Source organism: Pogoniulus pusillus, chromosome 10, assembly GCF_015220805.1.
Source record: "Pogoniulus pusillus isolate bPogPus1 chromosome 10, bPogPus1.pri, whole genome shotgun sequence".
Classification (NCBI taxonomy): Eukaryota; Metazoa; Chordata; class Aves; order Piciformes; family Lybiidae; genus Pogoniulus; species Pogoniulus pusillus.
The window spans coordinates 24,099,055-24,117,224 of record NC_087273.1 but is presented as its reverse complement, the minus strand read 5'-3'; the positions used below and the strand labels follow the sequence as shown (position 1 = coordinate 24,117,224).

General features: G+C 39.4%; 1 protein-coding gene across 1 annotated transcript in view; it reads left to right on the top strand.

The window, feature by feature from the left end:
• LPCAT1 (lysophosphatidylcholine acyltransferase 1) overlaps nucleotides 1-16,174 on the top strand; it is a 70,006-nt gene extending 53,832 nt beyond the window's left edge. The window contains exons 12-15 of the mRNA XM_064150051.1: nucleotides 5,754-5,907; nucleotides 6,793-6,891; nucleotides 9,908-10,046; nucleotides 15,309-16,174. Coding sequence (XP_064006121.1) covers nucleotides 5,754-5,907; nucleotides 6,793-6,891; nucleotides 9,908-10,046; nucleotides 15,309-15,493 — 577 coding nt within the window. The 3' untranslated portion in view covers nucleotides 15,494-16,174. The remainder of the gene's footprint in view (nucleotides 1-5,753; nucleotides 5,908-6,792; nucleotides 6,892-9,907; nucleotides 10,047-15,308) is intronic.
• Nucleotides 16,175-18,170: the final 1,996 nt, after the last annotated feature.

The following is an 18,170-nucleotide window of genomic DNA, read 5'->3' as shown; positions in this document are numbered from 1 at the left end:
TTTATCCCCATTGTCATCTCAGCTATCTCAATCTCCAGTACTAGTTGCCGAGGTTTTTTTCCTTTTTTCAACTGGAGCAAGGGAAATCTTAACTCTTCCATTCAGATCTTTCTGCTCATTGCCATCTGTCTGGCTCTGTTCCTTACATAGTGGTAGAATTGGGACTGAGGCAGAGGGAACCTTTCCCACAGCTGCAGTAGCTGGTTTGGCAGAAACAAGCAGGGCTAAAGCAGGAGCAGCAGAATTAGCAGGCTTGATGACATTAGTGAGTTCACCCTCCGAGGACCCCATCACATCCTCCAGTACCACTTCTGATCTCCTGGTTGCAGGCAGAACTTTTGCCTCAGCAGCCCCTCTAATGGTGGGCACTCCAGTGTCAGGTACTCTCCTACTGATCAAAACATTCGAGCTGCATTTTCCACAAACAGGCTCCTCAACTTTATCCATCCAAGAGACTTTGCCATAGCCCGTACCATTTGAAGCCAAATCTGCCACCACAGCCCTCTGTGCCTGCACCCCTGCAGGGGTTCCACTACTTCTACCCTTTGCTCCATTCTATTTGATACCAACGGGAATCAGATAGTGTCCTGACTCCACACTTCAGGGTCAGTGGGGTACGGGGCATGTCCAACTACTTTTTCCTCTTTCAGAGGTTCTGGGGCAGGAAGTTTTGCTGCTCTGCGAGCAATCCATCTGCCCGGTGCCACAGCCTTCCCTCCCCTGCTTCGGTTGCAGACTGTCTTTAACCCCTGTCTCCTTGTTACTGCCTCCAGAGAAGGTAAAGACTTCACTCATAGCCTGTTTATTCCTGCATTTCTCTCTTCTCTAAACTACAATCAGACCTACAACAGCAGTCGGAAACATCAAATTCAAACGTATTAGGCAAGTCACTGGATAACTCAGCTCTCCCAAATAACTCTTAGTCTCTGACACCAGCATAACATATGGCATACCCTCAGCTACGTTCCTAAACCCTAAAACATCCATAACAAAATTCCCAACCTTTGTTATCACATCTTTTACCCAGTTTCAAACCATCTTAGCAAAAAAGGAGCACACATGATATTGCACCATGGTGGTAAAGCACTGCTGAGCCGTTAAGGTCAAAATCAAAGCAATAACAGGCCAGAATATACCAAACAAATTATTTTTTCCTCGACTTCATTATCCTGATTATCAATCAAAAAACCAAACCAAGATCATGCCTCATGTTTGGAAAAGTGACAAGATTAATGTCCTGGCTTAGGGCGGATCCCTTCCCTGGTAGAGTAAACCCACTACAACATGGATTTTTTGAAAAGCAGGTAAAATGAAATAGTATAGTTTAAATATAACAGTATAAGGAGAATAAACCACTACAGAAATATAATAACCTTAACAAAGATAGGGAAGGGGTCAGGCAGCGGCAAAACAGCAAAAGCAGCAACAGCTGAAACAGCAGCAGGGGAAGATAGCAGTGGGCGCAGCAGAAGCAGCAAAGGGAAAGCACAAGCTATGCTTCCAGACATAAAGCTCTTGATGTTCCAGTGAAATTGTATTAACTTATCCATTGTTGCCATTATATGGCCTATCCCTAGAATGTTCACCTGTCCACTCAGAGCTTCCACTTCTAAGTTTCTCTGTTCCAGATTTTTTTATATCTGAGCTAGAAATCTAGCTCAGATAGCCACAAGTCATTATTGTAGCTTTCATACATTTTAAATCTGCCGCTTCACTTGGTAATTTCCACAATTAATTGCCCCACTGTTTAAAGTGATTTGCTGTTTTTACTTTGACTGGATCTATTACTATGTTCTAGACATGAAAGCTTGTTTGGATTTTGTGACTTCATAAAGACCTCTTTGATTACCTTCTCCTTCAGAACATGTTAATATAGTATAATTAAGTCTCCTCTCCATGTTTTTATGAAATATTTTATGGCTTGCTTTAGAATAGTTGACTTCATGGAGTTCATTAAGTTTTGCTTTGAATTTATTTGTTCCTATTGTCTGAAATTTCTGTTCATTCCAATTCCTGCATTCACTTTGCCCATGGACTGAAAAGACCTGGCCTTAATAGCTGTTCCCTTTTCTAATGGAACCATGGCTTGGTCAGGCCATCAGTAGCTCCTTAGGGAATATGTAGCTTGCAGTCAAATTATTTTCTGTTTGTTTGGGTTTTTTTTTTCTTTAAGTTGCAGTTATTCTCAGTTTTAGCTATTTTCTTTCTCAAAAAAAAATGTAGCACATACTCCAATCTAAATGAGAAAATACTTAGTGACAGTGTTATGCTTGCTGTTAGATAAGGCTTATAAAGTCATGTCTTGATGTAACTTGAAATTTTACAAGTAATCCTAGTAGTCCAGGCCTCTTGCATCTTTTAAGGGTGAAAATAAAGTATTGGTAGCCCTCAGCCAGATTAAGGATCATCTGTTAGCTTGTGCTGTCGGTTTGGCTTTTCTGGTTGTTTTGTTTGTTTGTGGTTTTTTTACTAATCTTTTTCTTTTGCTTTCTCTCTGCCTTTCAATTTGTTGTCATTCAATACCCTGCTACTCTATTGTTCACTTAATTGCTTCCTGGTTGTTTTTTCCCAAACCTTTGACTTCTAAAATTCCAGGTATGATTTGGAACATCTAGCAAAAGTAGATGTGGTGTGTCTCATCCTTCTGTTTTAGTCTCTGTATTATACTTTTTCTTACTAGTTTAAAGGGTTTTTTTGACAAGTATTCCTTTAAAAAAATCTCTCTTTTCTAATTTATTTTTAAGGAGGCTAGGCAGCACAAGTACTTGTAGAAATTGGCTTCCATTATGTGCATCAGAAAGCAATAAATCTAGAAAGTATGGCAAGAACATAATATGGTATCATAGTGAATGTGCATTTTATTGCTATTATACATGTGACACAAGATATTGGTTTGGTCGCTCCTTGATCTGGTGTAAAACAGACTCTGAGGTTCTTTGTACTTTTCACTGAAGACAGTATGGCTTTGCTGATGCTGTCCAGTTCTTTTAAGAGGCATGGTTTGCACCAAATCACCAATTTCAGGTCAGATTTCATTAAAAAACCTTGGTCTTGCCTTATAGATTTCTTATTTTTTTCAGTAAGGTTATTCTTAGTAATTTTTATCTTTAACAGTTTTAAGATAGAAAATACTAATACTATCCCCTGCCTTGTGGACCAGGGCAAAGTATGCCAGAGTATTCAGGTCAGTTTTGCAGATGTTCAGTATGCTTTCTCCCTTAAGAAAAGGAGGTGCACAGAAGTGCATCAGCATACTCACAACAATGTCTTGTGCATTTCTGACTTAGGGCATCTTCACTGAGTTAGCAATTTACAGTAGCTAGCTACAAGATCCAGCTGTTCTTATGCAACTTTCAGCTCTGTTAGACACTAGAAGGTTTTTGGCAGGTTCCTAGTATTCAGGGAAGGAGTTTGTTTTCAACTAGTCAAATGCAGCTAAAACTTGCTTTAAGGAGGGTAAGACTTCTTACTTGCTGAAAGTAGCAGTAGCTATGCTGAAAACACGCTGCCTTCAGGGATCTGGATTTCCTTGTGAAGCTGTTAATCCCAAAAAAACATCCTTCCCATTTTCAGAGACTTGGAAATGACTTTTTGTTCTTCGATGCACACAGGCCTTGAAAAGGGAAGACACCACAACAGCAAGCAGTGTTATGAAATCTGGATCCTACATGGAAACCATTAGCTAAAGAAGCATGATTTTATGAGCAAAGACATATGTTGGCTTTCTAGTTTGTCTAGCCTCCCTTGGGACAAAAGTAACAATTTTATGCAAATTGAGACATTTGAACTATTTCATGTTAGTTTGGAACCTGTTGAGGCATTTAGAATGCTTGGCTTTTAAAAGACTTGAGCATAGCAGGTCATGGTCATCACATCAGTGACTTTCTGATTCTGAAAATGAGCAGTGATACTTATGCTGAAGCAGTAAGTTTGCCTCACTGATCCACATGGTCTTTTTAACAGAAGCTCACATCTCTGTTTATGTTTACAAAACCCAAACCACAAGATGTCTGTAAGATTTGTGGTAAGCCGTATGATTTGTCTTCAAACGTTTCAGCTTTTCAGACTTCATTGACTGGTGAATAGGAGATGTCACAATTCTAGAACACTTCTCACTGAGCAAGTACTCCTACTCCTTCAGTTCTAGAAGGTGAATCTTGAGACAGTTCATTGCAAATCAAACCTTTCTGATTTAGAGACAGATGTTAGACTGCGTATTCCGTGTCAGTGATGGCTTATCTCAGGGGAGGATTTGAATGCCAGCTGGTTCTCATCCTACCATCCTTAAATTCCATTTCAGCTACTGCCATGAGGATGTATTATCTGTAGACACTTCTTAGATGTAATCCTGTGCATGAGAATCTGAGTTCTGTGTTCATTTCAAATCCTCTGTGGATTCCTCTGTCATTGTTCCTGCTACTTTTCTACTCAGTCATGGAAAATGAATGTTCACAGCTCTTTTTGTGCGGCATAGGACAGACATTTAAGATAGGTGTTTTAATGCCAGGGTGGAGAATGTTCTATAGGGGAATACTTCGTTCATGTGAAGGTCTTATCAAAAATACAGGGCTTGGTGTTGTTTAGTTAGTACAGCTTTAGTAAATCAGTGTAGGTGATCACAGTCAGAGTAGTAACTGTGATTTTACTTCAAAATAATGCTTTTTAGGATGGGTCATTTCAGCAAAGCAATCGGGATCTGGAGCTGACATACCAGATAATCTTCCTATCAGAAATGCTCTTAGGTTTTTTTTCAGGAGCTTCTGAGAATGCAGATATTGTTTTATTTATTCTTTCACTGAGAGGAAGCTGCTGAGGAGTCGCAGCTGCTTTTCCTTGTCTGTAGCAGCAAACAGCAAAATAGAAAGCTGTAGGAGAATATTTGACTGCCCACAACACCTTACCCTAAATGAGTTCAGAGGAAACCTGAGAATCAGAATTTGTTTGATGCTGTATTAGGGAGAGAATTTGCTTTTACCCACATACTTGCAGCACCATTCATTATGTTTGTATTAAGACTTTTTTTTTCCAAAGCTGAAACAGGAATTTTGACTTTAGGGAAAAAAAAACCCAAACAAACCCAACCCTGAGAACCATGCAATATATATTTGCATGAACATAAACCTGTTTGTTCAACAATCAAAACCTGGTTTTGCAGTTGGAAGGACTGAGGAAATTTCTGCTGTAACTTGGTGCATCACCTCCTAATGGTGTCCAGCTCTGAACTGAATGTGAAAAATGAGGAATGACAAACTGGATTAATAGTATAATCACTATTATGTAATCCTTGTTTTCTTTTAGGGAAGATGCATCAGGTCTTTCCTCTTCAGTGACATTAGTAAATTTGGAAACATAATTGGTTTATGTTACTGTCCCACAATACAGCCATATTCAGGTGACCTAAATCTCACCTCGTTCTCCTTGCCTGGTATTTATTAGCTACTTCTAGGCTGTATTTCTTGTTCATGTTGAAATGCTTTACACAGAATTTGTAATTAAGGTGTAAAATAGAGGATACAGGTTTGTGACCAGGATTCCTAAACTCTTGCAGTAATTTCTAATAGAGTTCAAGAACTGATGGGAGCCTTAAAATTACAGGAATACATTATTTTATAATACAGTTGCTTAGTAATTCTGATTCCAGATTTTGTAATCTTTTATACCATTCTTACCCATTGCTTCATTTGATACATTGAAATTTGTATTGCTAAACCTGGGTTTGTTTCTATAATGTGCAAAAATAATACACTTTCTAGGCTGAAGCCAGAAACACTTGAAGATGATCTTGACAAATATGCTACAAGTGCCATGAAAATTAAAAAAGAAAAGGTTGATCTTAAAGAATTTTCAGCATACTTGGAATTTCCAGAATCTCACACATTAGAAAGTATGTTTGCGCTTTTTGATGAGGTAAGAAACAAACAACGTCGTATTTTAAAACTCTGCTACTTCTGGTAAACTGTACTTTAGCCAAATTCTGTTCCAGCTGAATTCACTGAGGCCCGATGGGGGCCAGTGCTAAAAGCTTTTGAGCACATCACAGTATTAGCCTACTGCATTTCCCTTTCATCCAAGGAAGAGCACTTATCAACTAAACAAAGCATTCATTCAGGTAAAAGTGAAAAAGGAGTATCAGTTGAACAAAACTGATTTTCTCTCTAGCCTCAAAATATGAAGAGGAAGAAAGATGGCTTCAGACTAAGCCTCTACTGCTGCTTCTTGCAGCTGAATGAAATGCCTATTAGCTGATACTTCAACTAGCTTGTAAACAAATCACTTTTTTCTTCTCAGATGCCTGCAACTTGATGGACCTAGGAACGGTCTTTATTCATCTGGCAGTCAGTCAGAATGGGGATGTGTCTGCCTGAAGTGCTGTTTGGACCAGGAGATGGTCCACAGTTCTCTCATAGACCAGAGTGTATACCACATATCCAGGGCTTAAATTAGGCTAGCTTGCATTCTGATTCTCTGGTTTTAATTTCCACCTAATAATTCAGATGTTTTAACATAGAAATATTAAATATGCAAGTGAAGAGTTAAAATAGGAACACTGTCTTCCAAGAACATTTGAAATACAATTTCTGACTGACACTGAAAAAGGCCTACAGAGCTCTTATGACCCAGGTTCTAGCTCTGATTTTATTCCATTTCGAGACTGTTTGTTTTTTGTGGTTTTTTTTTGAGTGATGTATGTAACAATCTTCCTAAATATTTTGCCTTTTTTGCAACTGTTAGTTACTCAGGAAATTTCCCTGACAAACTGCAGTATTCTGAGATGAGTTTTTTCCTTCACAGAATGAAGATGGCGTCATTGATGTTCGGGAATTTGTCATTGCTTTGTCAGTTGTCTGTAAGCCATCCAAAACCCTGGAAACAATTCAGCTGGCATTCCAAGTAAGCAGCATTTTCTTCCTCTGTTTAAGTTTACTTGTTTTTAGAAATTACTAATACTGACATTAGACTTAACAGAAGATTGTTTTGTATGCCCTTCTAGTACCTTGTTACATTTTAAAATAACAGTAAAGGGAAGTTAGATTAAGAGGCAATGTTTAGAGCGAATACTCTTCAATTTAAGTTGTCTAAAATTATGGAAGCTTGCAGTTTGAAATTGTTGTCTGTGGAACTCTGCTAGATTCCTTTTCAGCCCAATGAGTCTCAAACCTGAAGTCCTTTGTATTTTTTCCTCCAAAATAAAGGCTAATAAGCTGTGTTTACTACTTTTGTAATGCTCTGATCAAATCTTATTTTTCAAGTTAATACAATTGGACTTCAGCAAAGCCTTTGATGCTGTCTGCCATAGCAAACTCCTGACCAAGCTGGCAGCCTATTCATTTATTACTTTTATGATTAATTAATTTCTGAATATTGTTATTCCAACACGAAGACTCTGCTGCATCCTGTAGCATTGTATCGCTTTGCCTTAAATTCACATGGTCTTTGGTGTTACTAAATCTAAAAAGTGCTAACTCGTGATGCTGCCTCCACTAGTGAATGCATGGAGTGGAGTTGAGAGCATTCAGTTCTATGGTTTTGCATGGCAGCCTCATTGAGTAGTGGTTTTGGCTTCTTCAGTGTACCTCTTTTATCCTCATAATTATGTTTTTTTGGTAAAGAAATGAGGCTCCTCTGCATGTTTAGTGTTCACATCTATCATTCTTACTCTTTCCCAGTATCATACAAATTTGACAAAGAAGGGAGGAACAAAAATTTGTTCCTACAAATTTGGGGGAAATCTGCCTCTACTAATTAGTTGTTGTTACTTACTGCTACTTCTAAGGGGAAAAAAAAAAGCTCTCTACACCTACATATCTATATAATGGCATGGAAAAATGGTCAGGTGCTGTTTGGTCATGTTTGTGTCTTCATAGTAAAATGAAAAAGTTTCAAGTAAACTTGAAGATGGCTTTTGGGCAGTATTTCAGTGAAAAACTGCTGCCATGATGTACGATTTGCAACATACTTTCAGCATTCTAGAGGAAAAAAAACCTGAAACTGGGCAGTTACTTGCTTTTTGGAAGCACCTAAATTTAAGTTAATAGATTTGCTTCTTAGAAAACTTCTGCTCTTCACTATCTACTCCATCTTTCAACTCATAATACATAATTTGGAGTTCCCTGATTAATTGCAAAATACTAAATTAACTGTAGAACTGAAAAGATATCGTAGGCATATATTAAGAAGGGGAAGCAATCAGCATAGAAAGCAGGAGTGGTGCATTTTACTCCGCCAGTGATGACTGAAGGCCTAAAAAAAAAGTCTTGATGAAATTTTGCTCACCATATTCTAGAAAAAAAAAAGGAAAGAGAATTTTTTTAATCCTTTTTTTTTTTCCCCTTATTCCTTTCTTATCTCCTGTTCTGGATTTGTATGCAGAAAGATGCTCCTGCACCTTATTGGGAGCCACCGAGAGCTCTAGCCAGTTCAGTAATGATTGAATCATAGAACTGTTTAGGTTAGAAAAGTCCAGCTGTTAACGCCTGGCCCTGCCAAGTACACAGTGTGCAACCTTGAACAGGTGCCTTTGTGCTGCCATGTGCTACCTTCTCCAAAGTGCTTTTGTCATTTGGCTTTAGGGATAAAATGCACCATTTCACATAGCTGAACAAGTTTTCAAAGTGTAAGTGTTTTGTATCTGGCTGATACTGAGTTACTGAGCCACCAGAGTTCTAAAGCAGTAGGCAATTAAGAGAAGGGAGGATGGTAGCAATCAAGTGTAAGTGCTATGCATCCTTCCTTCCCAGTTGCTAAGGAAGCTAAAGGGTGTTGTAAATCTTGCCAGTGTGATGCTTGTGAGCCTTACCATCAAGTATCACCTTCAGAGTACTTGATCTGTGAAAATATAGCTGGTTTTATTAAACAAGTGTCTTGTTGTTGCCCCTGCTCCTTGGGAAACAGTGTGCAGGTTAGGTACCAGGCAGGAAAAGGCAAGATTACTGCTCTGAGCACAACTGTTGAAAATTGGTTTTCTGCTGACTGTTTTAAATTCCATTGAGGCATGCTGTCCCATGAGAACAACTTCTGCTTGTGTGAAAAATAGATCCTTATGCCCATTCCCTTCAGTATCACTAGTTCCTACCTTCTCAATGATGTAGAGAAACTAGCAGGAAGTTCACAAAAGAGCATTCTTTTACGTGGTTCAATGTTCGCAGTTATTTTAGGAAGTTTAATGAAGCTGTATTTGATACAGATGTTTTGAAATACTTGGGTCATTTATCCATGAGAAAGTACTGTACATATACAAAGATAAAATGAGGCCAAGAAGAACTATTTTTAGTTATCAATTTCCTATCAGTAATAAAGCTAACTCTTTCTGAGAGGGAGCTCTACACTTCCAGACTTAAGAATATGGAAGTTACTATTTTTTGGAACAAGTACATGTAGGAAACTAAGCCTATGACTTTACGGAGTCAGGATTAGTGCAGTGCTGTTTAGATGTAGGCAGTTTTTGTAAACTGGCTGTCAAACCAGTTAGTTTGGTCAAAGAAGAGGAGTTTCACATCTGATGGTATCTGCTTCAGGTTGACCTAAATCTGTCTCCTGATTCCATAGACTGTCTTAGAGTTTGGACATGTAGTTCAGTGAATTATAAAGTACTCTCAATTATGCATCTGAAAAACCCATTAGTGTTAAACAGTCATTTCAGTGATAGTAGAGTATCACTGAAATTCTACTGTTCAGGCATGTAAACATAATTTTCTCTGAATCTAGCAAGCTTTACTTTATAAGCGTAACTAACAATCAATGCTGTCTTCTACCCAGACTAATCAGATGTCCTGTGTAGAGCACATCGATCTGAAAGTGTCAAGACTTTCCAATACCAAATTTAATTTCACGTTTCTTAGTGTGGTGCTGTTCACAGAGGTTAGTGTTCAGCACTGTAATGACTTAACCTTGCTGTCTTGATTCACAGCTGTACCAATCAGAAAATGGAACTATAACAGAAGAGGACTTAGATCATATTCTGAAGACTGCCATGGGTGTGTCACAGATTAATGTCACTCATCTTTTTAGAGCTGTAGATGAAGAAGAAAAGGGAGAAATTACATATGGTAAGTATTATAAGTGGATTTGAACTGTCACATGTCAAAGCTGTTTGAATTCATGTTGATATACAAACCATTTATTTGTATTAAACTTTACCTTTTTTAGTTGACTGGTCTTCAATATTGATAAAAGCACTGCATATAAAGTAAACTCAAACATGTTTTTCAAATGTAAGTTTCACCTTTAATATCAAGTGTCACATGTTAGAGCTTTTCCCATCAAGTCAGGCAATACCTGGCTTAGCTCTTCCGCCATATTCTGTCCTATGTTCCATGTATGTGAATATGTGTTTTTAAGAAAGCTATCTTCTCTATGTCTTCTTGTTTTGTTTTCCATTTGTTCCCCACTATTTCTGCCCTCCCAGAATACAGGGAAATACTGTTCCTAAAAAAAAATAAAAATCCTAGCCTGTTTGAAAATAAGACATAAGTTGGGGGAGTGAAGGGAGATGGAGGAAAGGTAGAGGGGAAATGAAGGAGTATGATCAGTACATAGTCATATTAGGCATACGTAACTGCTCAATACACAGGTTATTTGGAGACAAAGTTGCATTTGAAAAGCTAAGATCTGGGTAAATTATGCTGAGAGTCAAAGGCTGGAAAGCTGCCCAGTAAAGAAAGACTAGAGTCAATCAGGGTTGGAAGGGACCACAAAGATATCCAGCACCAACCCCCCTGCCATGGGCAGGGACATCCTAGCTTAGATCAGCTTGGCCAGAGCCTCATCCAGCCTGGCCTTAAACACCTCCAGGGATGAGGCCTCAACCACCTCCCTGGGCGACACATTCCAGGCTTTCACCACTCTCATGCTGAAAAACATCCTTCTCATGTCCAGTCTGAACCTACCCACCTCCAGCTTTGCTCCATTCCCCCTAGTCCTCTCATTACCTGATACCCTAAAAAGTCCCTCCCTAGCTGTTTTATAGGCCCCCTTCAGATACTGGAAGGATGCAATAAGGTCACCTGGGAGCTTCCTCTTCTCCAGAGTGAACAGCCCCAACTCTTTCAGTCTGTCCTCATGGGAGAGGTGCTCCAGCCCTCTGATCATTCTTGTGGCCCTTCTCTGGACATGCTCCAGCAGGTCCACATCCTTCTTGTAATAGGGGCTCCAGAACTGGATGCTGTACTCCAGGTGGGGTCTCACCAGAGCAGAGTAAAGGGGGACAATCACCTCCCTCGACCTGCTGGTCACAGTTCTCCTGATGCAGCCCAGGATCTGGTTGGCTTTCTGGAGTGCACGTGCACACTGCTGGCTCACATTTAGCTTCTCATTCATCAGCACTCCCAGTTCCCTCTCCTTACGGCTGCTCTCCAGCCAGTCACTGCCCAGCCTGGATTTGTGCTTGGGATTGCTTTGACCCAGATGCAGGACGTTGCACTTGGTCTTGTTTAACCTCTTCTCCAGCTTGTCCAGCTACCTCTAGATGGCATCCCTTCCCTCCAGCCTGTCTGCTGCACCACACAGCTTGGTGTCATCAGCAAACTTGCTGAGGGTGCACTCAATGTGACTGTCCATGTCACTGACAAAGATGTTGAACAGGACTGGTCCCAGGACTGATCACTGAGAGACTCCACTTGTCACTGGCCTCCACTTGGACATGGACCCATTGACAGCCACTCTTTGGGTGCGGCCATCAAGCCAGTTCTTTATCCATCTCGTGGTCCACCCATCAAATCCATGTTTCACCAGCTTGGAGACCAGGATGTGGTGCGGGACAGTGTGGACTTGGGCATGTTGATCAACATACAGCTGTATGCAAGCCAGCAGTGTGCCCAGATGGCAAAGAAGGCCAACAGCATCCGGGCTTATGTCAGGAATAGTGCCATCAGCAGGAGCAGGGAAGTGATTGTCCCCTTGTACTTGGCACTGGTGAGGGTACACCTTGAGTACTGAGTTCAGTTTTGTGCCCCTCATTACAAAACAGAGATTGAGTGGGCAGCAAAGCTGGTGGTGGCTCTGGATAACAGGTCCTCTGAACAGATGAGGGGACTGGGGTTGTTTAGTGTAGAGAAAGGGAGGCTGAGGGAAAACTTTATTGCTCTCTACAACTATGTGAAAAAAGGTTGAAGCGAGTTGAGTGTTGGTCTTGTCTCCTTAGTAAAAAGTGACAGGACAGGCCGAAATGGCCTCAGATTGCATTAAGGGAAGTTTAGATTAGATATTAGAAGAAAATTCTTCACTGAAAGAGGGATATCAAACACTCAAATAGGCTTCACAGGGGAGGTAATTGAATCAACATCCCTGGAGGTGCTTAAAAGACACATAGATGTGGTAAGGGGTGTGGTTTAGCACCAGACTTAGTAGAGTTAGATAATGGTTAAGCTCAATGATCTTAAAAGTCTTCTACAACTGAAACAACTCTGTGAATCAAAGTACTTGTGCATTACTTCAGTTTCTTCATCTTTTGTGCAGTAAGGTTCTAAATTTAGTTGTGTAATATAAATGTGAACTGAGCTGTTGACAGCCGACATATCATGTATCGCTGCTAAAAGTGCTCACGACATGCCCTGTTTTAGTGGTTTTCCTTCAGCATAACCACTATGTGTTTAATTTGTTAAAAGTAATCGTACAGACTAAGACATCTGTTCATCTGTCTTAGTAAATCACAATTTCTGTACTAGTAATCCTGTGTTTCAGTCATACAATATGTATGTACAACTTCAACTCCCAAACTATTTTAGACTTACAGGACTGAAAATCATAGCCACTGCTCTCCCTTTTTTCCTGACTGCTTTGTGCTGTCTGCTTCATGTCCCTGTACTGTGCCTTTCTGTATCTCGTATGTCACATTCCCAGCATTTCCATATCCATCCTACATTACTGCCTGTTTCCTTGCTACTCTTTGTTGTCTCTTAGCTCATTTGGATGGTGACTCAACTCTTCTTCCCCCTCCACCCTGCTTCCAGCAGCAGCTTCAAAAACACCAGCACTGAGTCTAACCTGACAAGCCTACCACAACTCTAATTTTGGCACACTTCATTGTTTGAGAATAGCTAAATCTGATATAGAGTAGAAGTGAACTCAGACCAGTTCATGTGAGTTACCAAAGAATTACTATTTTAATATACATCTTTAATAGTACTTAGTTGCATTTAAAGCTGCACTTTACCCTTGATCATGCTATGTTCCCATCGCAGCAAATCTGGACCACTGAGCCATAGCAGCGGCCACTGAAGTGTTTAGCTCTTGTTTTAACTATTTCATTTCTGGCAGTCAAGAGTAATCTTTTGTGAGGCTACAGAAAGTAGGGTAGTGTTTACATCACTTGTTTCAAACTTTGCTTGAATCTTTCTGAGAAGAGTGTTTCTTGCACCAGTTGCCTTTCCAATACAAAAAGTAGTATACTTAATGTAATTGTAAGACCATCTTTGGTACTGTTGGTTGAAATTTTTATACTTGTCTTACCTTAGTTAGGCTGACTATCAGAATGACCTTCTCCCCCAAAAAAGGCTGTTTTTTCATGGTCAATAGTACATGCAGAGTTCTTGTGTCCTTAAAACAAGTAGCAGGTCTTTAGGATGAGATGAAAGTATCCATTTGAAAAAAGAGAATGATTTTCCTGTTCCTAATGCAGGTCAGATCCAGTTAAGTCTGATAGCTGATTGCTTTCTCCTCCTTGTTAGCTGCAGATAAATAATGTACTGGATTGGCTTCACTGAATGTGCTTAACTGTTTTGGCAAACCCATTTGCACTCAAGTGTTTCTAATGTGTTATTGCAACTACTATTGCAAATAATAATATTTTCAAGGTAAAATAACGTTCTGTTTCTTCACTAAAAAAGGTCAGATGCATCACATTCTTTTAAATAACAGTCAAACTTGCACTGAATGTTACCAAGACAAAAAAAAATTGTGTGGTCTGCATTTCAAACATTTAGTATAGCTTGTTTTTTTTTTTTTTCCTCTGAAGACTTTATAATTTGCATCATTATTCAACCAGTTGTACATACAGGTTCTTCAATGGAGCATTGATTTTCATGACCTGAACATCATCAGTTTGTGCAAAGTTCTAAGGTCCAAAATAAAACTTTAGTTCTGTATAAACTACAGATAAAGATCCTGTATTTCGTTTGTGGAAGGATGAAGTTGTGTTTATTGTCTTCTCATTTGCAACAGTTCAAAGGCAACTTCCATGCCCCTGTGAGCCAAATGACAGTCCCCTGCCCTTTGCAATACTGAGAAAAACACATGATCCCAAACAGAGAATTGTGTCAAAAGAGGAAAAGCTGTTGTAGCTTCCTTCTTCCACATAATTCCAGTCGTACCAGGCAGAACTGGATTCTGTGCTGCACTTCAGGGACCTCACAGCATTGTCTGATTTTGAGCTTCTCTGGAATGTGACAGTGAATTTGAGTGGGCTGTGTGAGATACATGGTAGGTAACTGAGTTAGTGATAAAGTTAACAACCAGCTTTTTCCAGCATCACTTTATGTTACAAGAACAGCATCTTATGACTTGGGTCCTGTACAGTATCTTGTGTCCAAATAAGGTCTGAATAAACAGCCATATGGGCAAATTCTAACAAGACTTCAATGTCTGTTGGTTTGGGTTTTTTTAACATAAAATGTTACTTGATGTTAAGGATTCCGTGCTCCCCCAACCACTAATTTTGCCAGTGTTAGTCACTAGCAAGTGACTTTTCATGTCATCATCTGACATGAAAATCTCTTTTTTCCCTGTTTTCTTCCCCCATAACTTGTTACAAATCATTTATCTTCCCAAAATATTATTCCCCACAATATTAGGGCTTTTAAATGCTGGAATCTTGAAGGCAGCAGCAACAGATATTGTTAGACTGAAATGAATTATGAGTGCAAAGCATTAAATGATGTGTTTGCAGAAGACTTCTCTGACTTTAAGAAATTACTGCTCTTGCTGTTCATTGTTCCTCAGCTGGAGGGCTTGTGCTCATTCCCCAGTAAACAGTGAGATGCTGTGTTAGGGTATGTGGTGATCCTCAAGCATTTTAATGCAAACCTGAGGCTGTTTACCCCTTCACTATTCAAGCTAAGCTCTGGTCTGAAGAGTTAGAAAAAGGGTGTAGATAACTCTTGGTGGCATCTTGGCTCTGGAGATGTGGTAAACTGCTGAGAAGCTAAAACAAGTTATGGGGATAACAGCATGTTAACTGCTGCTATTTTTCTGCACAGTGATCATGTGATACTGAGAGAGAGAGATATATATATGCACATAAGTATTCAAATTTGGTGTCCTTCTGTTTCAAGTAGTTAATTCTGTGTGGCAACAGTTTATTATCTTTTTTTTAGATGACTTCTACAAATTTGCTGAATTGCACCCACACTTTGCAGAAGACTATCTCTATGCTGATCAGATGGGAGCTGAGAGTAGCCTGGAGACACCACCTCTTTCTGCTCCTAATGGTATCTGTACTGACTTCAGCCCTGAAAATGCTGAATATAAAAAGAAGCCTCTGCAGAAGAAACTGAATTAACACTACAACTGTTACTTTCCTCTCCTGGTGAGAGGGTTGTCTTTTCTTGGGATTTTCATAAGTTACTCCAACTATACAGCAAATACCAGTTTTGTGTGTGAAAGTTCTTCTACATTAATACCATTCTTTGACTCGTGTGCTATATTTAACATGTTTCAGGTTACTCTGGGGAAGGTGTTTTTATTTTTTCAGAAAGGTCTTTGAAAGGCAAAAATGTGAATGTGCTTCATTCTTAATGTTCATATTTAACAGGAAGCAGCACACTTATTTATATTCCATTGGCTAGTTTCATGTACAAAGTGTCGCACAAACTGTGCATGTGTAAAGAAACTGTAGCTACTATGGTGTTAAGTGCACTTTGGTGATTAGTGTTTTCCCTAGTGATGGGGATGTTTATTTGGGGCCAAACTTTGCTGTCCGTATTTGCATAGTCAGTCCTGTTGATTTCAGTGGGAATGTTCTTTGGTAAGGCAAGCATGTTTTGGCCCATCCTTTTGGTTTCAGTGAACAGTTTGGAAACAATACTGGGAAAAAAACTTGCTAAGGATTACTTTTTGAATAAGAAAATTGTTTCTCTTTCAGCATAATGGTAGAATGAAAAAGAAAGGCTCCTTATCCTTCACTCCAACACTTTTCTACTGTAATCTTCTGGATGCAATTAAACATGTTTCTTTTTCCAAACCAACATGCCACGTACTTTTTGCAAATCCATGACAAAATTGTCCTTTTCTCTTATAATAAATTCAAGTCATATCCGCCCAACATTTAAGTGGGAGAGGTTTACACAATTGTATTTAATCTACATTTATCAGGATTCACAGGTTTCTTTTCTAACAAGCCTGTATATACAGGTAACTTAGCCTGAAACACATTTTGAAAACTTTGTATTAGCACAAGCTTGGAAAGGCAGGAGTTGTTTCAGAGGCCAAGCCACAACATCCTGAAGGATCAGTAGTTAAATCTCTAAAGCAACATAACAGATACTGCATATAATGTATATGAAGCTCAAAATACTTCGGAACCAGTTTTAAAAATCAAACCAAACCACAACCCTCCTCCCCCATCCTCTTCAACCACTCTTCAAGTAACATTATCTTTGCTTTTGTAAAGCTAATTGCCTTAATGACTGGTAGAGGTCCCTGAGAAAATCTCAGATTGTTATAAAACCACAGGACTTCACTGATTGGGAAAAGTGACAAAAGCCTCAACGACTAAAAGATACAATGGCCCTGTCACAGGATAACTCAAATAGCAACTCTATTACAAAGAAATTTAAAAATACTTAAAAATCATTTCTGTGTCTGATTTGTAGGGCTGCACTAAAACATGATGATTTTGTGACTGGAAAACTGTTGAGAGCTGACAGGTAAAAATTTTAGCAGAAGGAAATCGTTTTCTACCAAATGCTGCTATTACTAATTTTTAAATAGCAGGAGGTGTTTGAAAGCTCATTAGGGTATTGGAATATGTCTTGAGAAATCCCTCTGTGTGCTAAGTCTCCAAACTGAAACTGGCTTTAACAGAAAAGGCATGGGGAAAAAATATTAAATATTTTCCGTGGAGTAGGAGTAGGTCTTCCTCTGACAGTAATAATTTTTTTTTTTATTTACCTGGGAAACACATGCCCAGCTGACAGGGCTGCAGCAGGCTGGCAGACATCATTTGACTTGAAACTGATAAAAATAGGAGAAAATATTTAGAAAAACAAGGCATGTGAGGAACTACACTTAGGTAGAAATAATCAGCCAAACTAACAGAGGGGGAGTGGGTGTTACTGCATAAAGCATCTTGGGGCAGTGATGGTATAAAGTAGCGGAGCACTGTTAACTCGTTCCAGAAAAGATACTTGTTACAGTAGGACACAACAGCGTAGCATTTGAGGAGCATGGTAGTATTTCTGTGATGAGTCTTTACCTGAATCTCTGCCCATGGTGGAGCACATGAGAAAAATGAGGTGTAGCTGGATAGAGTCTGGAGGACAGAAAGTAAGCAGGGAAAGAGATTGAAAATATTTTTTAGTCCAAAGAGGAAGAGACTGAAGATGTGAAAAGTCACTGTCCCTGGAGGTGCTGAAGAAAAGACTGGATCAGGCACTTAGCTAATGCCATGGTCTAGTTGACTGGATAGAGCTGGGTGCTAGGTTGGACTGGATGATCTTGGAGGTCTCTTTCAACCTTGTTGATTCTATGATTCTGTGAAAAAGTAGCTATAGAGATGGTAGAAACAGCCTTTTCTCCATGTTGATGGCAGATATAGACTGGTCATTTTATTGGCAAGTTCAGCACTAGGAAAATTTCCTTAAAACACACTTAGTTAAGCTAAGGAAAATGGGCTACTCCGGGTTGATTGAAAGAACCTCACTTCACTGGAGATTTTAAAAATAGGGCAGCTAAGATGGAGACACTTGATTTTGTGGATCGTGCCCCATGGTCATAGGGATAAATCCTAAGGCCTGCTTTCTATGATTATACAGTATGTATTTTAGTTGGTAAGTAAGGGAAGGTACATGATTTGTAGTCTGGGTGCATTGCATCCTCTCAACAAGCTTTTCTTGTGGCATATGACTCAAACTAGTTGTGTAAGGTAGTTTTCATTTGCTTTGTGTATGAGCTTTGGAATTTTTCAGAGTGCAGGGGGCAAGACAGAGTTCCCAGAGTAATATGTCTGAAAAGATTAA